General features: G+C 50.1%; 1 protein-coding gene across 1 annotated transcript in view; it reads left to right on the top strand.

Moving 5' to 3' along the window:
- XDH (xanthine dehydrogenase) overlaps positions 1-25,517 on the top strand; it is a 58,927-nt gene that overhangs the window by 12,638 nt on the left and 20,772 nt on the right. The window contains exons 5-19 of the mRNA XM_036262826.1: positions 716-842; positions 1,702-1,763; positions 7,131-7,199; positions 7,517-7,603; positions 8,698-8,839; positions 10,792-10,884; positions 11,492-11,643; positions 12,903-12,996; positions 14,249-14,358; positions 16,356-16,540; positions 17,793-17,967; positions 19,621-19,704; positions 21,182-21,351; positions 23,031-23,154; positions 25,096-25,215. Of these exons, the coding sequence (XP_036118719.1) occupies positions 716-842; positions 1,702-1,763; positions 7,131-7,199; positions 7,517-7,603; positions 8,698-8,839; positions 10,792-10,884; positions 11,492-11,643; positions 12,903-12,996; positions 14,249-14,358; positions 16,356-16,540; positions 17,793-17,967; positions 19,621-19,704; positions 21,182-21,351; positions 23,031-23,154; positions 25,096-25,215 (1,794 nt within the window). The remainder of the gene's footprint in view (positions 1-715; positions 843-1,701; positions 1,764-7,130; positions 7,200-7,516; positions 7,604-8,697; positions 8,840-10,791; positions 10,885-11,491; positions 11,644-12,902; positions 12,997-14,248; positions 14,359-16,355; positions 16,541-17,792; positions 17,968-19,620; positions 19,705-21,181; positions 21,352-23,030; positions 23,155-25,095; positions 25,216-25,517) is intronic.

Raw genomic sequence — 25,517 nt, 5'->3', positions numbered from 1 at the left:
TGAGAGACTCTCAAAAGACAAAGTAATAACGACAATAATAATAGTAATAATAATAAATGTAGAAAATCTCTTTGTAATGAAAACCTTGCAGGTTTGAATGAAAATTCTGTGACATTCAGTGCATATAACAAGTCCTATATGACCCATTTCTCAACTCTTATGTCCCTGCTGATGTTGATGGTTCCCTTCACGTAAGGACACAGTGGTCTAGTCGGGAGTAAGATGAATTCAGTCGGTTCTGAACAAACGCTGCTGGAGTTGGACGGCGGGGTAGTGGAGTTAACAATGTGACACTGCCCTTCCATTCATCCTGTGTGTCTTTGGGTGAATCTTATGAACCTCTGGACCTGCTTCCTCCTCTGTTCAGTGCAGGGACTGAAGGTGAGGAGTTGCTCCTGGCTCAAATAGTCATTATTCTTTGAAGGGCCTTTTCCTCCAAATAACTAACGAAGGTTGAATCCCACTAGATGCCAGGTACGATGTTAAGAGTTTCACATGAATTCTAGAGCCACAGCTCTAGAGGTGAGTACTCGGACAAGGGCCCCATGGTCAGAGAGGCTTGGTGATTGCCTGGGGTCACAGCCGGTAAGTGGTGGCATTAGGGTTTGACTGCAGGCACTGCTGCCCACACGGCCTGTCGGCTGCAGCTGAGTCAGGTAGGGAGTCTGGGAGGAGTTCTGCCAACACAGGTGTCCATGTCATCTGTCCCTTTTAGGAGAGAATTGCCAAAAGCCATGGTTCCCAGTGCGGGTTCTGCACCCCGGGCATCGTCATGAGCATGTACACGCTGCTCCGGAACCAGCCCGAGCCCACCATTGAGCAGATCGAGGATGCCTTCCAAGGTACGGGCCTCGGGCACAGCCCACGAGGTGGGGTGGCAGTTGGGGCCCTGTGGGCATCAGGGCAGGGCCCGAGTGGAAGCCGGGAATGGGCTAGGGGTCCAAGGCACTGCTCTTTGGAGAAAAACTCAGGCCACCCCAACGTGGTGGCTAAGCTCTGCTGGAGGGTTGGCCCTCTCTTAGTTTGAAAAATGCTCGGCTGGGTTGGAGACATCCTTTCTTAGTGTTCTTCTTCCCGAGGTGTCTTCCTTCCCTCCCTCTGCACTGGGGTGGAGCGGCAGTGCGCGGCTGGCTCCCGGGGTCACTGGAAACCCACAGAGGCCAGAGATAGTGCGTCCTTCCAGAACAGGCTTCCGCAGGGCAAAGGCCACATGGAGGAAGGCAGCTGTGATTCGGAGCCTTGGGCAGGAATGGCTTCCCGCTGTCTCTCTATGAATGGGCCTAGGATTTGGGGCCAGGTATCTGTTTCTCTGAATGGAATAGAGAAGGCTCCTCATCCATTCACCATTTCAGTCCATCATTTATTCAATAAGTTATATCAAGGCCTATCATATATCCGGCATATACAAGGAACGAGGGACAGGTATAAAAGACACAATCTCTACTCCAGGGACTTCATACTCTGAAGGGGAAGAGAGCTTCTAATGAAGTTGATAATGTCACTCATAAAACTGTGACTAGGCACCATGGAAGCACTTAGGGCATCCTAGGAAGTCTTCCTGGAAGAAGTGAGATATTTTGAAGTCAGCAGTACAAGGAGCAGAGGCGTCCCAAGGCATCTAAATGAGCCCGGAGCTCAGCCATAGCCCCTCACCTGCTGTGGAGCCTGCACTGACATTGCACCTGTCCCCTTGTCCCACAGGAAACCTGTGCCGCTGCACAGGCTACAGACCCATCCTCCAGGGCTTCCGCACCTTTGCCAGGGTAAGTGGGGGCCCTAGGACATCAGGGGCCCTGCTCTTTTTAAAAATTTTTTTTGTATGTGCCCCTAGTGGGAACCGAACCCGGGACTCTGGTCCGCAGGCCAACGCTCCAACCGCTGAACCAAACCAGCCAGGGCTCAGGGTCCCTGCTCTTAAAGCAGCAACACTCAGGAATCACAGCTGGGAGGGTTGCCAAGGGCCTCTGGATGAGAGAGAAGAGAGACAACATGGCCAGGTGGCAGGCCGCCCCACAGTGGATACCTAGTGTGGGCCGTGGACTCTGCCATGCTTATTCAGAGAGAGGTTCTCATCAGCAGCACTGGGACTTCCTTCCAGGAAGAACCTGGGCCACTGGTTCCTGGAAGGGCATGATACCCAAGAACTGACTTCTTCCAGGGCATCGAGGCTTGGCAGGCTTCCTTGCTGTGACATAGGTGCTAGCTGTGGCATGCAGCAACGCAGCCAGCTCACCACCCAGCCTCCCCCTCCTCTCCTCTCCCGGCTGCCTTCTGCTGTTGGCGCTCTGCTGGGCTTATGAGACTGCGAATCAGATCTCCAGACAGTCCGCGAACCCTGCAGTGTTCAGAACTCTGCATGAGAAGCCGCAGCTGGCGTCTGTGGGCATCGCGTAGAAACACACACACACCTGCCCTCTGGCGAGGAGGACAGACAGCTGGCCTCTCCTTTCTTAGCTTCATCCCCTCAGAATGTACCTGCTTCTCCAGCTGGGTCAGGTTGATCCTGACTCCAGTCAAACCGTCTCCTCTCGGTGTGATTCCGGGTCGATGGTAGAGTTACAGACTCCGTGCATTTTGCTAACCTGTAGGGTTGGTGCCTTACAAAAAGGAGCGTTTCATCCAAATACTTCAAAAGGGGTGGAGATGGAAATGGAGCGTTTAATGATGGGGAAACACCGCAGCCTGGTGAGGAACTGCAAGGCCGTGGATTGAAATGAAAATGAAAGCTGCGATTCAGGATGTGCAGACAGACCTAGCTTCAAATCCCATTTAATCACTTACATGATGTATGATCTTGGGCAAATTTTCTTGTTTCTAAAGTGGGGATTATAATAATAATACCTACCTTATAACTTTTGTTGCAAGTACTTGTAAAGCCCTCAGAACAATGCTGAGTATATCTTAAGTATTCAGTACATGCTAAGTATAAATCACGATGCTGGCGCATTTCTTCCATGCCTCAATATTTAATCTTCGTGCATTGTTCAGGCTTCCCCAAGAACCAGGAACTCATGTTGTCCATGAGTTTATTCCATAGGTGGCTTCTCAAAGAGAAACAATTTAACCAGCCCTCCTAGTTTCTCAAAAGAGAAGGGCTTTTGAGTGTCACTGACAGTTAAGCTCCTCCCCAAAGTGTTGAAATGGTGGTTCCCGATCCCATCGTCCCGGGTGCTTCCCTCCACCCCCTCCACCCAGCTGCCTGGCAGTGGCTGAGCACGCTGAGCAGCCAACTTGACCTGCACACGGAGCGTCCTCAGAAGCCCGTGCACATCACTCATTGGAGACCCCTGAAGCGTTATCCAGAGCCTTTGCACTCATTCCAACGCAGCTCTGACAGACCTGGTCATCTCGTTTTCATGCCCATAGCACATACTAGAGAAGGGTGAGGGGAGTCTTCCAGAGGGGGGCACACTATTCACGGCAAGAACTGACTCTGTCCATCCAGCAGCAAGGAAGGAAATGAAGGAACCCTAAAAATAACCACCAGCTCAGCAGTCTCAGCTCACTGAGAAAAGTGGAAATCTCTCCAGGGGGAAAATCAGCCCTCTCCAACCTCAGTGGACTTTGAGGACAGTGACACATTGTCCATCACCATAGTTTGTGCCATGAACATGTCAACGAATGATCAAGAACAATGATTTAAGTAAGAATGTGCTGGCATTTCAATGAGCTAGAAAATGTACTTCTGTGAAATGCAGCCTTCCCACAGTACGGGGTGAGCGGGGCTGTGCCCCTCACTTCACTCGGACATGGTGATTCCCCTGCATTACTCCTTCCCCAAGAAGAAGGTGGAGAACAGGCACTAGAGAAACCTCTCTTTCTTTCTGTCTAAACAGGAAGGGCGAGGCGGTGGTGGTGGAGGGGAGGAGGTCACAACAGCAGCTCTGGGATCTGCTAGCAAAGCTGCGGGTGCAGGAGGGTCTGCACTTAGGGCAGCATTTTCAGGGGGTCGAGGCAAGAGCGGGCTTCTCTCCCAGTGCCACATCTGACTGCTTTCAAGTTCACGGAGGCCACACCTTGGCCCCCATGGCCCTCTGAGAGCCTTCTTGGGAACGGTCCTGGGTTGTGACTCATCCTTTGGGAAACTTCGGGATAGAATGGTGTCTCCTGGGACTCATATGCAGTAGGACTGCCCCCGCTCTGCTCCTCCAGGAATCGGCTGCCCTGGAAATGTGGCCGGGCCGTGCCTGGCAGTTTTCCCCACTTGGCCTCTCAGCACAACTCCGTGGTTCTGGAGTGTCTCTCGAGGTCCTGAGTTGAGATTTCTGCTTTCCTGGGGGCAGATCGGTCAGGTGGGAGGCGGCAATCTGGGCTCCGTGCTCTGCTGTGGGGACCCCGAGAGGTAATGGGTCATCAGGTCTGCACACTTCCGCCAGAGCAGGCCCGCAGCGAGGAAGACAGCGCGCGTAGCTTTCTGGTAAGAGGTGGCTGACAAGCAGTGGGGAGGCCATCAGACACACTTGCTGGACACATCTCTGGACCCAGCGAGCAGTCTTGGGCATTCTTGTCAGGAGCCCCACAAAGACTCCCACTTGGGAGGTGCCCAGACAAGAACTTGAGTGCTCTAGAAGAGGGGGCTCGTAAGTGCTGAGAGAACCAAGGCGATTTCTGCCACAGGTGGCTTCCTAAGGAAGCAGCGCTGGAAAGGGAAAATGAGCATAAAGATATGTTTTGATAAAGTAGGACCCATCTTTATGGAGAAATGTTCTTTTTTTGTTAATCATTATTGTTGAATGTAAAATGTATTACAGATATTCCACATTTGTCCCCCATTGACCCCCTTCTCCCTCCTCCCGCCCCCCCTCCCGCCTTTTCCCACACTCTTGTCTGTGTCCATTGGTTATGCATATAAGTTCTTTGGTTTATTTCTTCCCACCCCCCAACCCCTTTCCCTTTGAGGTTTGTCAGTCTAGCAATGAATTTGTACTTCTTAATCCCTTCACCTTTTTCACCCATTCCCCCAACCCCCCTCCCATCTGGCAACCAACAAAATGTTCTCTGTATCTATGAGAATGTTTCTGTTCATTTTTTTGTAGATTCCATTGTTGATAGATATGTATTCATTGCCATTTTGTTTGTTCATATATTTTATCTTTTTCTTCAAAAAGACCCTTCATCATTTCATATAATAACGGTTTGGTGGTGATGAACTCCTTTAACTTTTTCTTGTCTGGGAAAGTCTTTATATGGCCATCAATTCTAATTGACAGCTTTGCAGGATAGAGTAATCTTGGTTGTAGGTTCTTGGTTTTCATCACTGTGAATATTTCTTGCCACTCCCTTCAGGCCTGCAAAGTTTCTTTTGAGAAATCAGCTGACAGCCTTATGGGAACTCCCTTGTAGGTAACTAGCTGCCTTTCTCTTGCTGCTTTTAAGATTCTCTCTTTGTCTTGAACCTTTTGCATTTTGATGATGATGTGTCTTGGTGTGGGCCTCTTGGGGTTCATCTCTGTGCTTCCTGGACTTGTATGTCTGTTTCCTTCACCAAGTTAGGAAAGTTTTCTGCCATTATTGTTTCAAACAGGTTTTCGATTTCGTGTTCTTGCTCTTCTCCTTCCGGCACCCCCAAGATGCGAATGTTGGCACGCTTGAAGTTGTCCCAGAGGCTCCTTACACTCTCCTCATTTTTTTGGATTCTTTTTTCTTTTTGCTGTTCTGATCGGGCATTTTTTGCTTCCTTATATTCCAAATCGATGGTTTGCTCCTTGGATTTACATACTCTATTATTGAGGCTGTGTAAATTATTCTTTATTTCAGTTAATGCCTCCTTCAATTCAAACTGTGCATCTATGATTTCTGACTTGTCCTTTTTATTCCTCTTGAGGCCCTCACTAAGTTCCCTGAGGTTCTCACTAAGTTCATTGAGCATCCTTATAAGCAGTATTTTGAACTCAGCATCTATTAGGTTGCTTATCTCCATTTCGCTTAGTTCTTTTCTTGGGGTTTTGTTCTGTTCTTTCATTTGGGACCTGTTTCTTTGTCTCCTCATTTTGGGTGCCTCCCTGTGTTTGTTTCAGTGTATTACTTAACGAGAGGTATGGGGCTAGCTGAGACCAGATGCTGCTTGTTTGAAAGAATTTGGGAAAAACCTGAAGCAGGATCCAAGACAAGCCAATCCCATGGTTCAGCAACTGGCAACAGCTTGGATGGGCCTGAAAGTTGGGTGGGGTGGGGCAGGGCCTCAGGGAATCACCAGGGTGGGGCTACCAGTGTGAGCCAGGTTGCTGGAGTCCCAGATCTGGCTCTGTCTGCCGCCCCAGGGAAGGGCTCACCGAAGGAACAAAGGCCTCTGACAGCACGTTTGTCCCGGAGAAAGCCCCCTCTCCAGCCCTCGCTCCAGTGCCAAAGTGCTCAGTTCTTCCCTGGATGTCTCTGGCGCCCCTCGAGCTGCCTCCCCTCCGAGCTTAGAGGGAGAGAGTCCGATAAGTCCGTGCGCGGGCCCTTTAAGGAGCTGCCTGGGGCTCCAGCTGCTTCAGCCTCCCTGAGCCTCAGTTCCCGCTGGTTTTTCCAGCCAGAAGTTATGGGGACTCTCTTCCTGGCACTGGAACCATGAGCGGGGCACCTGGTGTGGGACGGGGACCCCTCAGTCCTCAGGAAGGACCTTCCCAGCCGAGGTGTCCTCCTGATTTTTATCCGCCACACGTGGGTGTGGGACCAGCCCGTCCGCTGCCGCCCCTCCTACCAGTCTGGATGTGGCTGCTGCTTTAATTCCGTAGTTGTAGGACTTCCATTCAGCTCGATTTCAGGCGGTTTTGGATGATGGTTGTTCTGTAGTTTAGTTGTAACTTTGATGTGTTTGTGGGAGGACGCGATACCACGTTTACCAAGGCCGCCGTCTTGACCGGAAGTCCCCGAGAAATGTTCTTAACATTAGGTTTCCCTGCTGCTTCCAGGAGAGATCTTGTTTATTCACAAGTTAGTCTACATTAACCAAGCAAGAGGAAGTAGTTAAAGCAGAGGCCTTCCCTCCATGCACAGGCTCGAGGACTGGGACGGGGTGTCTACTGATACTATTGATGCTGGCACAGGCGTCAGAGCTGGGTTTCACTGGACATTAATAATGTAGGTTCTTTAGTTTCTGCAAAAACTCTTGGCAAATATTTTCGTGTGAATGTTGGTCATCTCTACAGGATGGTGGATGCTGTGGAGGAAATGGGGAAAACCCAAACTGCTGCATGAACCAGAAGAAAGACCACATGGTAAGTGGGCCCTTCTCTCCCTGGAAGTCTGGGGGCCAATCTCAGATCAAAGAAGCCAGCAGGCGGTCTCCACACTCTTGGCAAGGGTAGCTGGAAGGGGATACAGTTATGCCCAGACCAAAGGGGTGGTGAATGTACACATTAGCCCCAGGTCCTCAGGCAAGACCTCCTTGTTCCTGTATTCCAGGAGCTATCTGCCCGTCCACCAGCCTGCTGGGGGCTGTGAATGAGCTCATTTGGACAAGGTGTGGGTTGGTCCTACAGGGCATTTTAAAGGGGGAGCTATTGCACTACACATTTGTTTCCTTCCCCAGCAGGTCACTCTCTCGCCATCTTTATTCAATCCAGAGGAGTTCATGCCCTTGGATCCTACTCAGGAGCCCATCTTCCCCCCAGAGCTGCTGGTAGGTGATGCCCCAGGGAAAGGCCCACGGAGGCTCTGTGCCATGAGCCCCGGGAGCCCTGCTTTATTTCATACCCACGGGGGAACTTCATGTTTTCCTTGTCCTTCAGGTTTCCGCCTGAATTTGCCTTCCTTTCTCTGACACCTAGTGGTCAAGTCCCTTTGTCACGTACTCCCACAGGGACCCACACTTCTCTCCTTTTCACACGTGTCACTCTGGGGACAGGAGGTGGATCTCTCAGACACCCTGTGTATAATAACAGGTGCTGCAGAAGTGTCTGTTGACCTCCTGGCTAAATCTAATGCATAAGCCCTCATGCAACCCATCTTCTCTCGGTAAGCAGTCCATTCATCAAACAAACCAACCAACAAACAAGCAAACAAACAAAGGGCATGGCCCGGCCTGCAGCTCTGTGTTTCTCCTTTCACCCCACTTTCTTACCTTGATGATCTGATCCTTCACCTCGACACTGATGGTGAGGAAAGAATCAAGCCACCCTCAGAGCTTCTCGAGCAGATTTCTCAGGGGCTGTCGCGCACACGGGACTCCCGAGTTCAAGGGCCAGAGAGAAGGGTGCTGGCATCGGGCCGCCCGGATATCCTTCTCTAGATCGTGCGATCTTGAAAAACTGTCAGTCTGGGTTTTCTTTCCTAGCGTCACCCCTCACGCACTAGGACCAGCTGCATTGCATTCCCTCAGACACCCCTTCCTTTGCACCCCATTTCCTCCCACACCTTGTCCACTGCTCCTCCCGGAGGCAGGGGGGACAGTTCAGGTTGCCTTGTGGCTAGTGACCTTAGGCAGGTTACATACCTTCCCTGATCCTCAGGTTCCTCCCTTACCTGTAAAAGATGGGCTCACAGTGCCTCCTCCGCCCAGTCCACCAACGACCCAGTACGATAATGTATCTAAGAGCTGCGACCTAGTCCCTGCCTCAGCCCATGGTGGTCCCCACTTCTCCTGGACACGTATTTTCATTCTGAATTCAGTACTAAGCGAGTCAGTAGAAGAGTTGATCCCCTGTGGACTTAAAGCCAGGGCCCTGGGAGTGGTATTGGGAAGGGGACAGCTCACTGGGAAACGACCTTTTCCAGAGGCTGAAGGACACTCCTCAGAAGCAGCTGCGATTCGAAGGGGAGCGTGTGACCTGGATCCAGGTCTCCACCCTGAAGGAGCTGCTGGACCTCAAAGTGCAGCACCCCGAGGCCAAGCTGGTGGTAGGGAACACGGAGATTGGTAAGGGCTTGGGGCGGCCCTGGGGCCTGCCGGGGGGCAAGGGACCCACTGAGGAACCCTGGGCACTTGAACTTCTGCAAAATCCCTGGCTTTGGAGCCACACGAACCTGCTTCAACCCCTTGCTGGCTGTGTGTCCTCAGGAAAATGACCTCTCCTCTGCTCTCATTTCCCATTTCATGTGGGTGAATAATACCTCCCTCCAGGGCTGTTCTGAGCATTACCTGAGATCTTGAGGACGGTTCTCTATAAACATTTCCAGAGGCCAGCTCTGTGCTCAGTACTCTGGGGGGACTGGGTGCCAGGATCAATCGGACAGTTTCTTCCCTCATGTGTCTCCCAGTCTGAGGCAGGAGGGAGCGATGTAGGTAAAATGTCCAGGCTGGCGCCTGATGGATGTGGGGGGTTCCATACGTGTCGCTCTCTTCTCCACCCTGTTCTGGAGCCGCCAAGGTAAGGCACAGGAGAGGAGCTGTCCCAGTGTGGCTGTTTGTGTCACTGACGACCATGGCTACCTGCTCTGCTGGTGTCTCCGCCTGGGGCACGAGGCCCACGGTTTGCCAACAGGTCAGGGAGACTCGAGCTGTGCAGCTCTTGGTCCTGGTGCTTGAAGAGACAGGAGTAGAGGTGTCCAGGTCCCTGCGCATCTCCGTCCAGTTCGGACCCTGGCTGGGCCAGCCCAGTGAGGACTGAGGATCTTGGCACAGCTGAGGTCTACCCTAGAGGACCTGTGGTTTGGGGGGAACTTGACATGTGTTAAGCAGCCACGTCCAGCCTGTGAGAGATTTTTGGCTCTGGTTCTGGAAGGACCTGGGTTCTGATTGGATCTCCAGTCCCAGAGAAGAGGGCTCGGCTCAGTTCCAGCTGACAGAGCACAGAGCTGGCCATGCCCTTGTGAGCACAAGTGTGGTACAGAGTCCCCAGCCACAGTTTTGTGACACACTGGGATGGCAGGGGGCCTGTGAGACCCCCTCAAGTGATGTGATCCTATGGCCTGTAGAGCCGTGGTCCAGGTGGATGAGTGGACGTGGAGAGTGGCTGTCGGGAAGACTGCTCGAGGTCCCTGACATAGACACGCTGCTGGTCACGAGTCATACAGCATCCTGGACCGTTGGATTCCAAGAGAAAGGAATTCCCCCAGATTTTATAAGCTTCAGATTAGAAATATTTCTTAAGATCACTCCATCTGTTCTACCTCCTCCTCCCTTATACACACTCAACAGGGTAACCCCCACGACTGGGGCAGGCGCTGGGCAAGCTGGGTGCAGAGAGAAGCTTATCAAGACTCACTGTCTCCATCTGCGTTCTTTGTCCCGGAAGCAGATACGCAGACAGGCCAGACTCCCCAAAGCCGGGGCCTCCCTTCAGAAACCCTAACAGCACATGAGAGGGAGGCTGTGGGCTGATGCAGTCACTTCTCTGTTAACCTTTCCTGCCTTCGCCCTGTGGGCGGGGCTGGGCGGGGTGTTGTGTAACCGCCTGAGGAACAGGGCGTGTGTGTTCACAGACTGTCTACCTTGATGAGCAGATTTGAAGTTTTTTCTCTCAATTTTCCCTTTTGTCTGAATGTTAGGCTTTCATGTTATTATTACTGTTATACCCCAACTCTAATAATAGTCCAAGTACTGAAATGTGCCCATTCTTAGCTGTGCAATTTGGGCAAGAAACTTAACCTCTCTGGGTTCCAGTTTCTTCATCTAAAACAGAAAATCAGAGTGTCTCCCAGGGCTATTGTGAGGGTAAAATGGGTTAAACTATGTAGAGCTTAGGAGGGTTATTGACATATTTTAATGTCTTGTGTTTTCTAACATTGTTACTAAACACACATTCACACATGCATGCATACATGTATGCACACACGTGCGCACACACGCGCGCGCGCGCGCGCGCACACACACACACACACACACACACACACCAGGCCCCTAACTTCAGGCTTCCCGTTTCTCCCAAGGCGTTGAGATGAAGTTTAAGAACAGGCTGTTTCCTGTGATCGTCAGCCCAGCCTGGATTCCGGAGCTGAATTTAGTGGAGCACGGACCAGAGGGTGAGGAGAGGTTCACCTGAGCCTCCAGAGGGGCTGGGATGCTGGGGATGGGTTCCACAGAGGTGATGGGTGCTAGGATAGCCTCCTCTTGGGCTCTTGCTGTAGCCTGCTTGTCCTGAAGCCACCCTGCTCAGGGGAAAGGGCACCCTTCACTGCCTTCCTCCACGGAGCATCCATGGTAGGGTGCCAGTGGGCAAGGGCCATGAGATTCCCAATAGTTGTTCTCAATACTGGCTACACATTAGAATTGCTGGTGGGCCAGGGATCAGGTGTGTGTGTCTGTGGCGGGGAGTGCTTGAGTGCTTTAAAAAAAAAGCCAGGACTTCACCCTCAGAGATCTGATTTTATTGAGTTGAGAACCTCTGGTTTAGAGGTAAGAGCGCTCTGGTTGTAGGACAAGAGGCCTGGGGTTGAATCTTGAATCTTTTATTAGCTGTGTGGTATTGGGCAAGTCACTTAACCTCTCTGGGCCTTGCTTTCCTCATCCATATAAGGATGTGAGTCCTGGCGCAGCCTCACTCAGGTTGCTGTAAAGCGTCAGAGATTCTGTGTGAGGGTGTTTTCAGCTGGGAAGGGGATCGCTGTGATACTGAGCATGTGTTCCCAGGAATCTCCTTTGGAGCTGCTTGCCCCCTGAGCACTGTGGAAAAGACCCTGCAAGACGCTGTCGCTGAGCTTCCTGTCCACAAAACAGAGGTGTTCAGAGGTGTCCTGGAGCAACTGCGCTGGTTTGCCGGGAAGCAGGTCAAGTCCGTGGCGGTGAGTCCTGGTCAGGGGCCTCGAGGCCCAGGGCACAGGGCCCTCACCACAAGGCAGGGAGGCTAGTCTGGCCTTTGCTGCAGACCCCGTGGGCCTCACACTATGTGCTTCGAACTGCCGGGTGTTTGTTAACGACGCAGGTTCCTGGGCCTCACCCTCAGGAGGGCTGGGGTGGAGCCCTGCAGATGCTCAGGAAGGTGTTCTGTGGGCCACCCCAGCTGACACTGTGACTCCGGCTTCTCCCTGAGGTTGGAGAGACAGAGCCTCCTGTCCCCTCTTTCTCAACTTGGCCGAGGCTCTCAGCAGGTGCATGAGAGATAAGTTAGGGAGAAGCCAAACCAGGGAGGGGCACTGCCTTTCAGATTTGGGGGTAGAACCAGAGGTAGACCTCCTCTGAGAGGAGGGCGGGGTCCACCTGTTGACTGTCACAGTCAGCCTTCAGACTAGCCCCCAAATTCCCAGTTTACAGGTGGTGTTCACACACCTGGTGCCATTTGAGGCTTATAACTGTTGATGGTGTTGGGAGGAAAGCTAGCCCTCCTATTCTCTCTCTCTCTCTGTCTCTCTCTGTCTCTCTCTCTCTCTCTCCTGGTTTTTAAATTAAAACAAAAAACAAACTAAAGCAGAACAGCCTGCTCCCACTTGCCACACCTTGCCCCCACCACCTGCCAGTTCTGGTTGTAGATGAGGAGATACAAACTCAGAAGTCTGGACTGAGTTCCCAGCTGCGCTGGAATCTACTCCGGGAAGAGTTGTTTTCACTGTGCAGCTGCTTTGCTTCCTCTTTTGCAATAACGAGAACCCTGGGTCCGGTTCTCCCTACCTCCTTGCCAAGATGCCAAGATGCCAGGAAGCTCAGATCCAGTTAGAGCCAATTGTTCATCCTTAAATCTTCCTCCTCTTTTTCCTTGATCTTTATCTTCTGATTCTGCCATTCCAACTCGATATGGCCTCTGTGATAAATCACCTTAACCCTTTCAGAAAAAAGGTCGGTGACAGACAAACACATTCCAAGGTGCTGACTCCGGCTCACTGAGGTTCACCGCCCGGTAGATTTCAGACCTGGGCCCAATCCCAAGCGTCTGGATCCCGAGTTTTGCACGGTCTCTGAGTGCGGGAGCTCTCGCTGTGCGGCGTGACTCCAGGGCTAGAGGTCAGGTCTCCTTCCGGCAGTGCTGTCCCTCTGCCCCGTGTTGGGAGCCAGCGGGGTGAGCAGGGGCTTCCTGGGCGGGCTCTCACGCACACTCTGCTTGTCCTAGTCCATCGGAGGCAACATCATCACCGCCAGCCCCATCTCCGACCTCAACCCGGTGTTCATGGCCTGTGGGGCCAAGCTGACCATCGTGTCCACTGGTGAGCTGCCTCACAGAGGGTCCTGGGGGGGAAAGTCTCACTAAATAGGTTACCTTCTGGAGAAACAGAGTCCAAAGTTCATTGACCCAGCTATTCTATGGTTTGGATTCCTGGAAGCTACAAGGGATCACTCATGCTGGGGGCCAGGAGAGCTGGGCCATTTCTTCATTGAGAAGTCACCAGGCTCTGTCCCCAGGTGCCTTGCCCAGCGGTGTGCTGTGGCCAGAGTGCACCAGCTCCCCACAGCTGACTTCTGGGTTTTCAGCAGTTGTCAAACATGGCCATTATTAAAAAGTATATTATATACACTTCCAATGAGATACATTATATTAATAACAAAGGTAATGCATACTCAAAACCGACCACTTTCTAATTATTTTACTTGGTTTTACTATCATCTACGCTGTAGGGGTTACGCTCATCTCTTGTGCCTGCAGAGAAAAGATTATATAGTGGTGTGTACTGTGCACCTTCCCCAACCCCCACCTCTGGTTTGATGACTCCCCAGGAGGACTCACAGACTCAGCGTATAGTCGTACTCATGGCTATGACTTATCACAGAAGGACACACGGTGAAATCAGTAAAGGGCAAAGGCAGAGGGAGCAAAGTCCAGTGGAAATCAGGCACACGCTTCCAGAATCTTCTCCCAGTGGTCACAGGACGTGCTTAACTCCCTCAGCAGCACGTTGACCCAACAACACATGAGCAGTGCAGCTGCTGGGGGGAGCTCGTTAGAGGCTCCCACGGGGGCTCTGATGGAGGGCTGGCCACACAGCTCGGCTGGCCCCTTCCGAAGTCCAGATGCCCAGAAGGAAAGCAGGTGTTCAGCATAAACCATGTTGTTTTTGCAAACCATGAGCCATTCTTATCAGGGACTGGTAGGAACCCTCCTGAGAGCCAAGTTCCCAGAGGACAGCCCATGGCCAACCTTTCAGAGGATAGCAGGCCTGCGGAGTCAACTCTGTTAGCCTCTTTCTAACTCACAAGCAGCTACGTCATTCTGGTAGCTTGAAGTTGGCTATGGTGGGGCTATTTATACCACAGAAACTAGCAAATCGAGCCCTACCCAAGAGCTGGTTGTTAAATATTCACCAGCACACCATTGCCGAGGGATTTCAGATGGAGGACCTTGACCCCAGTTGTGCCATCCAGTCCCGTAGACTGTGCGCCAGAGACCAGGATGCAGAAGCCCACTGGTGGGTTGCCCTTTGCTTTCTCACATCGGTCCCTCTTCATCTTGCCTCTGTACAGGCACCAGGAGGACGATTCCAATGGACCACACCTTCTTCCCTGCCTACAGAAAGACCCTGCTAAGTCCGGAAGAGGTCCTACTCTCCATTGAGATTCCCTATAGCCAGGAGGTGAGATGCTGTGTCTGAATCACCCCCGCACCTGCTGGGCTCCAGACAAGGGGACCAGAGGCAGCCTTGGGACCAACCTTAGCATCTCTCAACTTGAACACCGAGGCTCTTGTCTCTGAACTTTGCCTTTACTAACGACATGTCGCTCTGGACAATGAGAAGTTTTAGGGTAGGGGGCACAGAGCATGGACAGATCAAGATGTGTGCTCCTGAGTGAGTCATTTTATCTTTCTGAGCCCCAATTTCTCATCTGTAAAATGGGCACAATGTTACTTACTGAGCAGGTTATTGTGAGGACTAAAAAGTAATTCAGAAGGTTCCTGGCAGATGCCTGGGAGCCAGCGGAGATCACTAGCTGGTAGCCAGCAACACGGCTTCAAGGACACATCCCAGTGAACACTCGACTTCATTCAGTGAAGTGTGGGCTTCGTGTGCTAAGGGGAGAAGCTGCCTGTTAGTCAGATCCTCACATGCTGACCTTGAGCTTAACGAGGTGTTTATTCCTTGACCTTGCTCTGGGTTCGCGTGGATGAGGATCTCTGTTCACGAGGTTTCCAGCTCGTTCAAGCAGGTGAGGATGCCTCTGGCTGCCGGCTCCTGTTGGGCCTGGGTGCCTTCACCTGTAGTGACGCTCACCTCTCCTAGCGGCTGCACGTCCCACGATGGGCCTTTTTGAAAAGTGATCTGGGAGCAGCTGGGGAACCAGCGATAAAGGAGCGTGTTCATTCCACCGCAGCTAGCGCTTGAACGAATGTTACAAGGCATGTTTCGTCTTTCTAATTTTAACCTCCTTAATGAAAATGCTAATTAAATTAGAGCAATTACATCCCTGAGGTGGTTTCTTAATGGTTCTCCAGCTTGTTCTTATAGACCATGTTGAGCGGTGATTCCCCGAGTTTTGTATTTCACAGATCAGTAAAAAAAAAAAAAGTTATGAGGTTGGGAAAGGAGGCAAAAATAGGCCTAGTACTGCCCAGTTTTTATTCTGCAAGGTAAGGGACCTAAGAAGTGTTTCATGAAAGAAAGGCGCTGCCGATACCTAGAATTGGGAGGGATTTCTAAGAAAGGACCGTTGAGCTGACTCTGACCTCAGGGCACCCCACTGGAAAGGCCTCTGGGACGGGCGCCGTCCCGACGGGGGCAGCTGGAACCAAGCTCAGAGTCTGGGCTCATTGCCTCAGCGCATGTCCACACCAGGCTTGGGAACTGGCAGTAGCCTCAGGATGGGTCTCTATGGCTTCTTCAAACAAGCTGGGGTCATTTTGGATCTCAGCAGTGTGTCTCCTGCTTTCTCCAACGAACCTTTCCTTAAATCTGCCACCTTGGACGTGAATCAGTATTTGTGGTGCCAGGGTAAGGTCAGACCTCAAGTGAACCTGACAGAAAGGGCTCGAGGGCAGCCAGTTCTTACCTGGAAAGTAACTCCTGCTTTGCTCCTATCCCCAAAGACAGAGCCCGCTTAGAGCCAGGACGTAGATGATCAAAGCACAGAGGCAGTCAGTGTCTCAGTGTGCGATCCTTTCTGCCCGGAGCAGATTTCTAACCACCCCCAGAGGCCAGAGAGGCAGCATGGGCGAGGGGGCGGCCGGCTGAAGGTGGTTTCACACAGCGGCATGTCACGGGACAGCCCCTCCCGCCTTGTGCTCTGATACTGGGCACCAGGATGGCGAAGATGTGTGGGCCTCGGGGTTTCTGAGGAGACTGTGAAAACACCTTCCTCCTCCCTCCTGGTTGGCTGAAAGCACCCCATTCTTCTTTGTCCCTGACTTGAGTTTTCCTGACTAATAGGGAGAAATCCTGACCCTCCCAGATTCTGGGTATGTCACGCGGAACTTCTGCAAATGTGATAGTTATGCCTCGATCTATGATGCCCACCACGGCCCCTTGCTGACTGCATTGTCCCGTCTCCTCACCTCTCCCCAGCCCCGGGTTCAGGCTCACCGCCTGTAGTCCTTGCAAAACAGGGTGGGAAACAGGTGCCTTTCTGTTCTTTTCAGGGCGAGTTTTTCTCAGCATTTAAGCAGGCCTCCCGGAGAGAAGACGACATAGCCAAGGTGACCTGCGGCATGAGAGTCCTATTCCAGCCAGGAACCACACAGGTAAAGGAGCTGGCCCTTTGCTATGGCGGAATGTCCTACAGAACCATCTCAGCCCTCAAGACCACTCGGAAGCAGCTGTCAAAGTAAGAGCTGACAGCAAGATAAAAACCACTGTGACCATGTTACCGCTGCTGCTGCTGCTACTACTGTGACTACTGTAGCATTACTCTTGCTACTACTACGACTGCTACTGCTATTGCCATGGTTACTACTGCTGCTGCGAATACCGCAAGTACTAGTAGCATTCTGACTAATAGTACTGCTGCTGCTGTACTTACCATCGCTACTCCTGCAGCTACTGCCATTGCTATTACTACACAGCTACAGCTACCATCACTATTGCTACCACTACTGCCGCTTCTACTGCTATGTTACTGTTGCTTCCATCAGCACTGCAGCTGCCGGTGCAGAATCACCACTCCCGGTATTGCGGCTGCTGCTGCTGCTGCTGGTATTGCTGTCATTGCGATGGCCCCGGCTGCACTGTCCTTACGGCTGTTCCGATTACCCTGGCTACTCTAAGGCAGTAATTGTCCCGAGCACTGGCACTAGCCTGTGTCATCCTTACCATAACTGAATGGAAGGTGAAGCTTAACTATGGAGTTTGGCTCCTTGGTTCCAGTTCTTGGCTTCAACACTCACTAGGTGGGTAATAGAGTAAGTCAACCATGCCTCAGTTTGCTCATTGGTAAAATGAGTATACTGTTTTCCAACTACACTTTTTAATTTAAATTAAAAATGGTGTTTCATAAAAAGCACTTAAGACATTATAAGGACTTCATAGATTTATTATCTTTGTGGTCTTTTAAAATTGTGTCTGTTATTATTATTATTATTATTTTCTTAATTGATTTTTAGAGAGAGAGGAACAGAGAGAGAGAGAGAGAGAGAGAGAGAGAGATAGATGAGAGAGAACATCCATTGGTTGCCTCCATCCTGCCCCCCACTGGGAACTTGGCTCATGGCCTGGGCATGTGCCCTGTCTGGGAATCGAACTGGTGACCTCTTGGTGCATGGATCAATGCTCAAACACCGGCCAGGCTAAAATTGTATCTGTTTTTATTTTATTTACTTATCTATTTATTTGGTACGTGCCCCTAGCAGAAACTGAACCCGGGACTCTCTGGTCCTCAGGCCAATGCTCCAACTGCTGAGCCAAACCGGCCAGGGCTGTGTCTGTTTTTAAAGATGAGGAAACTGAGGCTCAAGGAGGTTAAGTGAGTTGCTGAGTTACATGACTATAAGCCTCTGAGCCACATTTTGAACTGAGGCTCAGAGGACTCTGAGGCCCTGTGCTGAGGGCGGGTAGGAGCGCTCTCCCCTGCTCTCCGGCAGTTTCTGGAACGAGAAGCTGCTGCAGGAGGTGTGTGCAGGCCTGGCAGAGGAGCTGCAGCTGGCCCCCGACGCCCCCGGCGGCATGGTGGAGTTCCGGCGCACGCTCACCCTCAGCTTCTTCTTCAAGTTCTACCTGACGGTGCTTCAGAAGCTGGGCCAGGAGCACCCGGAAGATGTGAGTGGGGGGCCTGGGCCGAGCGCAGACTCTCCGCAGCACTTTTGTTCGGGGACTTGGGAAGCTGGTCCGGGTGAGAGTGCTGTGAACCAGGTGGTGAGCTTGCTTCTTTCCTCTGCAATAAGAGGCAGAGGAGCAAGGACTGGGGGCACAGCCCAGGGAGCCACACAGAGATGGGAGCCAACTGGGTGGCTGAGAGGCAGAGCACTGGGCTGGAGGTGGGGACATGGGGTCTTGTCCCAGCTGTGTCATAATCTCATGTAAGAACTTGAATATGTCACAACTTTCTCCAAGTCTCAGTTATAAAATCTGCAAAAGGGGGCGGGTAGACCAGATGATCCTTCAGCAGTAGCGCTGATACAGCCGTGGTTTTGTAGTTGGAATGGGGACCAGAGTGTGATGAGAACATAGAGCATGGAGTGAGAACGGAAGGTGAGGCCTCTACAGCCACTGCAAGAATGTGCACTCAGGACAGGGTGCTGGCTGACGTGGGCCCAGTTCCTCAGATCAGTCCACCTTTTATACAGTTAAGACATCAGGCACAGTGGGCAGCCGAGCGTGGGAGAGAACATGGTCAATGAAGGCCAGTCTAGGGTGACAACTGCGGAGCCGGAGCCTGGGGAAGCAGAAGGGGAGAATGCTTCGCAGGTGTGGGGACACCAGAGCGAAACTCCTCTTTTAAAAGTTCTCGTGATACTTCCTGTTTTCAGAATATAAAAGTAACAAAGACTTATTGTGGAAAACTTAAAAAAATACAGAATTGTATAAAGAAAAAATTACTTTCAGATCCTAGAGAAAACCACTGCTAATATTTTTGCTTATTCCTCTGACCTTTCTCCTACATTTATCTGTCCATCTGTCTCATTCTGTTTGCTCCATCTCTCTCTTTTTCTATTTGACCTTCCTCCATCCTTCCATATATCTTACTAGTTTTTGATCTGTACATATTGTTTCTAAATAAATTTGGGGTCATGCTGCTTATAGAGTTATATTTCCCCCTTGATTCCACTGAGATTATATTGTGAACATTTGCCATATCATTAACTATTTCCACAGAATTGAGGAGGAAAAGGAAGACTTTTCCAGGAAGGCTGGGGGAGAAGGATATGCCAACAGAGAGAGCAGCATGTATAAATGCAGGGAGGAGCCCTGGCCAGTTTGGCTCAGGGGTTGGAGCATTGGCCCGCGGACCAGAAAGGCCCGGGTTTGGTTCCCACTAGGGGTTGTACCTTGGTTGCAGTTTGTCCCCACCCCTAGTTGGGGTCGTGTGGGTGGCAACCACTTGATGTGTCTCTCTCACGTTGATGTTTCTTTCTCTCTCTTCCTCCCTAGCTCCCTCCTGCTCTATCTCAAGATAAATGCAAAAATGTCCTCGGGTGAGGATAAAAAAAATAAATGCAGGGAGGAGGGAAGCCATTAGGTGTGCTGGAGGGAGTGGGAACCACTCATTATACAGGGGGCATGGTAGGGGCAGAGAGGTTGAAACTGTGATTAAAAAGTGAGCTCTCAGAGCCCACGTTCAGATATTGAGATAGATCCAGCCAGTACTAGAAGGAGTGTCAGTTGAGGAGATGAGGGAAACAGTTGGGGACAACCAAGGTCAGGGCAATGATGGAACTAGTCAAGGTCACCTCTGTTATCTTGCCTCCACAGAAGTGTGGCAAACTGGAGCCCACCTTTGCCAGTGCCACCTTACTGTTTCAGAAAGACTCACCAGCCAACGTCCAGCTCTTCCAGGTGAGTAGGGATGGTGTATGGCTAATATTAGGGATCCTTGCAGACCACGTCAGATGATGCTGACCATTGGCAAATGACTCTCTTCAACTGCATGGAGGTGCTGAAGTTCCTTGCTGTGGTGCGTAGGTGCCCAGTAAAGAAAATGGGAATTACATTCATGTCAGTGGAACTATTTTCCTCCTACTCACCTAAATTTTTCTCTTGGGATTACTCTCATCTTCACCTGCTCCTTAAAGAAAGAGATTTTCCCCATTTTATCTTTTCTGGCCCCTCTGTGGGACTAATGTGCAGAGTCAAGAGTTCTCTGGAGCATGTAAACAAACAAAACAGAAGAACAACAAAGAAAAAACAATGTTCCGTCAACAGAAGCTTTTTGAGAGGCACTAGGTAAAGGGTCAACTTTTCCTGGAAACATTTTGGATTTTGTGGGCCATATGATCTCTGTTGCAGCACCTCAACTCTGCCATTGTAGCACAAAAGCAGCCAGAGGCAACACATAATGAATATGCTGTGTTCCAATAAAACTTTAATGATAAAAACAGGCAGTGGATCAGATTTGGCTCACAGGCTGCAGGTAGTTAACCCCTGTTCCAGAGTGTAGTTCAGTGCATGAACGTGGGGGCTGGACAGCCTGGACTTAGATCCAACCTCTGCGTTTTCATAACCATGTAAGCGTGGACAAGTTCCTCAATCTTCTGTGCCTCTTGGGCAAGTTAATTGCACCCCAATGTGGATAATGATGGCACCTGTTTCAGAGGACGGTTTTGAGGATGGTTAGTAAATGGTTAGTAAAAGTAAATAGCTTAGGTAGTTCCTGGAATAGCACAAACATTCAATAACTATTAGCCATTATTATTATTATTACTTTGAAAAACACATAAAACAGAATTTTATTATGAAATAAATACATGTTAGAACATTTTGAAAAATACAGAAAAGTATAAAGAAGAAAATAAGAATCATCCAAAATCTCACCTCCAAGAGAAAAAGCATTATTACATTTTTGTTTACTTTACATTTTTTTGCACATACGGACATGTATAGACTATATTTGTAACACATGCTCTCTTTTACTATGAAATTCAAATTATTATTACATACACATAATGTTTTATGGCCTGTTGTCACACTTAACATGAGCTTCCTTCCTTTTAATTAAAATTCTTCAGAAGTATGTATGTTTTCACAGTTGCATACTATTCCATTGTATGAAAGTAACATAATTTACTTACCCAATCCCCAGTGAATGGACATTTAGGTTCCTCTTCCGTTTTTTCTGTTCCTGTCTGCGGTGGTCCTGTGGCCACCTTCCCCACTGCTCATGTGCCGCCTTTCTGTCCCCCACCTGCCCCCCCCCCCACTCTCCACTCGTACTCTTCAGGTTTGCTTTGCCACCTGGCCTGAAACGGTTTCCCCGGGCCTGTAGGAGCACAGCGTCCTCCACAGCTCAGCCTGATGGGTAACTATGTTGTTCCAGGAGGTACCCAAGAGTCAGGCCGAGGAGGACACAGTGGGCTGTCCCCTGCCCCACCTGGCCGCGGCCATGCAGGCCTCCGGGGAGGCCGTGTACTGTGATGACATCCCTCGCTATGAGAACGAGCTGTCCCTCCGGCTGGTCACCAGCACCCGGGCCCACGCCAAAATCAAGTGAGTGTAGTAAATGCACCCGAAGAGGAGGGCGCTGGGAACACCCTGCCAGACACTGGAGAATGCACCCCTTTCGGTCTAGAGGAAGATGGCGATCATCTTAAAACTATAGCCTGAAGAGGAGTAGGAGAGGTTAGGGGTCGGGGTGCCTGGGGGGATGAGGGAGGCTGTGCAGAGGTAAGTGGGGCAGATCAGCAAAGCCTCGGAGGGCTGCACAGGGAGATCCACTTGACCCTAAAAGCAGGGAGGAGCTGCTGAGAGACCCTTAAAGGACCAGCTTAGGTCTGCACTTTGGATATTGGGCTAAACTTCCATGTAAAATTTCAGAAGAATCTGAGTCATCACTAAAGGAAAGAGCATGGCCTTAGCGTGATGGACCTGGGATTGAATCCCTGCTCCAGGGCTTAGCGACTGTGACCTTGGCCTGCATGCTTAATCTCTCTAAGTTTCCCCATAGCTGTGTAATAGGATGTTTTCATGAGGGTTGGTGATACTGTCCACAAAAGACCTAGCAGAAAATAGTCACTTGTAGCTGCTTGTGGAACTTTGGGAACCTGAACAGCAGGAATGACACCTCAATAATAATAGTAATAATAGTAACAACAATAATAACACCTATCATTTACATGGAACTTAATATTTGCCACATTTTGGTTTAAAGCATTTTACATATATTGGTGCATTCATTCCTCACAATAAACCTATAGGCAGGTCCTATTATTATGTCCATGTTTCAGCTGAGGAAACTGAGGCTCCGGCAGGGTAAGTTACTTGCCCCAGGTCACATGGTTGGGAAGCGGCAGAGCCAGCTCGAAGCCAGGCAGCATGCGCAGCTGGGCTGTGCTGTCTCCGGGTGGTGGGCGCTAGTCACCACCCTGCTGAGTAGAATGGCTAGGAACGACCCTCCTTGAGTTTTACCACTGCTTGGATTTGGGATCGGGTCTCCTTGTCGTTGGTCTTTCCTCTGCTCATACTCCTCGCCTGGAGAAAGGCTCCAGAAACGATGAGACTCTTCCAGGTCCCTGAAAAAAAAAGTTTGTTTACAATGATAAGGTTTCCAGTGCTGGGGTCAAGTCATTTGCCTTTGTGTTTGCCTGGAGCCCACATTGGCAGTGCCAGGACCCACACTATCCACACGCAGACACTTTGCTCCATCTGAGGGATGTCTGAGTGGACGTGGGGGTGGGGAGTGGGTGCTACTTGGTAGTCACTGCAGCGACCTGGGCTCCCATACATTTCTCTGAGGTGACTGCTGTTTCCTCACGGGGACCTGGGCCAGCGAGAGCAGGACAGAGTTCAGACTGTGGTAACTGATGAGCTCTCTGGGCATTCTCCCTTTGAGGTCTGAGTTGTTGGATTCAGGTTGAGGTGCCTGCCATTCTGGGATAGCTCTGTGCAGGTGGGGAGAGAAGGTGTCTGTGCCGATGTTGGTCCATTGGGTGAGTGGCACAGTGAGGGCCCCGACGTGCTCGTTCTCGATGGGTTCCAGCTGCGAGGTGGGTTAGCCAGCATTTAGATGGCTGTTCACTATGACTTAGTTCCCTTGTGCTTGGACCCCGGAACAGGGCATAGTGCTAGGCCCACGAAGGCAGGCCTGTCCTTTTCATCTTATCTTCCCAGCAGGACCCAGCATGGACTTTCACGTGGTAAGCATTCCCACACACTGTTCATTCTTGCAGGTGTATAGATATTTCAGAAGCCCAGAAGGTACCAGGCTTTGTTTGCTTCATCTCTGCTGATGATATTCCCGGGAGTAACGAAACTGGAATCGGTAATGATGAAACAGTCTTTGCGAAGGATAAGGTATGGCTTGGATTTTTAAAATATGAAGTCAGTGGAATGAGTATTAAGTTTTAATTTGTGTGCATTCCTCCAAATCCCTCATATTAAAAAGTTTATACGTTTGCACATGTTGCTGCCATCACTCAATTGGCCCGTATTCAGGACAACCAGTAAAGAGATAGAATATGTTTGGTAGCACTTTTAATTTTAGCTTAATGTCTACATATGTTTATTTAATTGATGGCTGCTGTTTGTACATAAAGGTATGAATCTAAGTGGCATTAAGAAAAAGCTGGTGATTATATTTGAACAAACAATCAGGTTTTTTGTTTTTTTTTTATCCTCACCCAAGGACATTTTTCCATATTTTGTTCAGATAGAGTGGGAGGGAGAGAGGAGAGAGAGAGAGAGAGAGAGAGATTGACGTGAAAGGGACACATCGAGTGGCTGCCACCTGCACAACCCAACTAGGGCCGGGGACAAACTGCAACTGAGGTACATGCTCTTAGCGGGAACTGAACCCAGGTCTCTTGGGACCGCAGGCTGACGCTCTAACCGCTGAACCAAACCAGCCAGGGCAACAATCAGGTTCTTAAGGGTACAATATTAAGTTCCTTTACTAAAAGAAAATAAAAATACATTAACTAAACTAACCAGATAGAAAGCACAATACCACCACTATGTGTGTATTGATAATTCACTTACATGAAAGTCCACCTATTGATTTCAACTATATATGGAGTTCTGCCAAAATCCATGTTTCCAAACATTCAAGACAGCTGCTACAACAATCCATACACTTATAGAGTAGTTCTCAGTCACTTTATAATTCCAATACAGATCAAATGTTGCAAATTAGAAGTGGGTCGGTATTGCTGAAGGGCAAACACACCTTGTTATTGCTGTGAAAGTGAAGAAGCAAATGAAAAACTATAGACCCAGGACACAAGGACTCCGGAGGGAGAGCATTTGATAGAAAAACAAATTGATTTAGAAACTTCAAGAGCCCCCAGGAGCACTGCTCACATTATGGTTAGTGCAAATCATTCAATTCAGCAATAAATTAAGACAATAACTTAACAGGGTCCTCAAGAAGTAGTTGTCAGAGAAAGGCATGCCAAGTATTGGTTCCTATTGTCAGAAAACTCGTATTCCAAAGTGATGCATTGGACACGTTTTTGTTGTTTATTTTTTGGGGTAGGTTGAAAGCAAATGATCTCTAAAGGAAATTCATTAAGCTTTTATAGGAACTAAATTATTAAATGCAAAGAAAACAATAATTATTATTCTATAAATCTAACACAAACACTAGTTTGTGAGTCATCAAGTCTAAGAACCAGCATTTGGAGACTGCTGCTCCTGCATCTAGATGAATAGAAGACATGGCTGCTGCCTTTGAGGAGCTGCTGGTGGAGATCGGGGGAACAAGATAAGGGAGTGGGGTGGTGAAAAGACAATGAAAATGGGAGTCAGGGCCTCAGATTTAATCACAGTCTGGTAACCAGACAATTGTGACCTTGTCGTCTGGGTCTCCATCTCTGTGTGAAGAACAAGGGGGTGGTGGGCCCGAGCTGACAGATACAGCCCGTGCTGCCACCCCTCCCATTCTGCTGTTCGGGCAGACATCACGCCTCCATCGCCCTGTTCTTCCCGGGCAGCTTCTCCACAGGCGGGCAGTACGAAATCATCTGAATGGCCCTTGAGATGAAGAGAGTTTGCCATCCTGATACTAGTCATTTCCAAGTTCCATTCTACTTGTACAGACTCGAGACACGTAGGAAGGAGCACACAGCCCAAATAACAGGATAAGGACATGAAAAGGCCCCAGAGCATTCCTAAGATGTGCCTTAATAGGACATTGTGGGGGCAGGGGACTTCCTTTTTGCCCTTTTGAACAATGAAAAATAATTGGCTTTATGAGGAGCTTGGTGATGGTCTTCAGTAGTCTGGCTCTACTCCTAGGTGACTTGTGTTGGACACATCATTGGTGCTGTGGTCACCGACACCCCAGAGCACGCACAGAGAGCAGCTCAAGGAGTGAAAATCACTTATGAAGAACTCCCAGCCATTATCAGCATTGAGGTAACCGAGAATGGGCTGCCCGAGGAGGGGCGAGTTCTCCGCCTCTAGAAGCACACTGTGCAGGGTCCTCTAGAGGAGATTCGAGCAGCAGGTGGGATTTGACCAGATAGGTTTTTAAATATCGTGCAGCCCTGGGATTGTGTGTGGTCCTGTGAAACCTTCCCTGTCGTGATCCTAGACTCAGTCCACTGAAGGCCACACTGAGTCCCTCCTACCCAATTTCAGCTCCATTTGGGTCTTTGAGGGATTCTTTGCTTTTCCTCAAGATGTAAGGTTGTCCACCTCTACTTAAGGGAATTGAG

Source organism: Molossus molossus, unplaced genomic scaffold (genome assembly GCF_014108415.1).
Source record: "Molossus molossus isolate mMolMol1 unplaced genomic scaffold, mMolMol1.p scaffold_m16_p_15, whole genome shotgun sequence".
NCBI lineage: Eukaryota > Metazoa > Chordata > Mammalia > Chiroptera > Molossidae > Molossus > Molossus molossus.
This window is presented reverse-complemented; position numbering and strand designations above follow the sequence as displayed.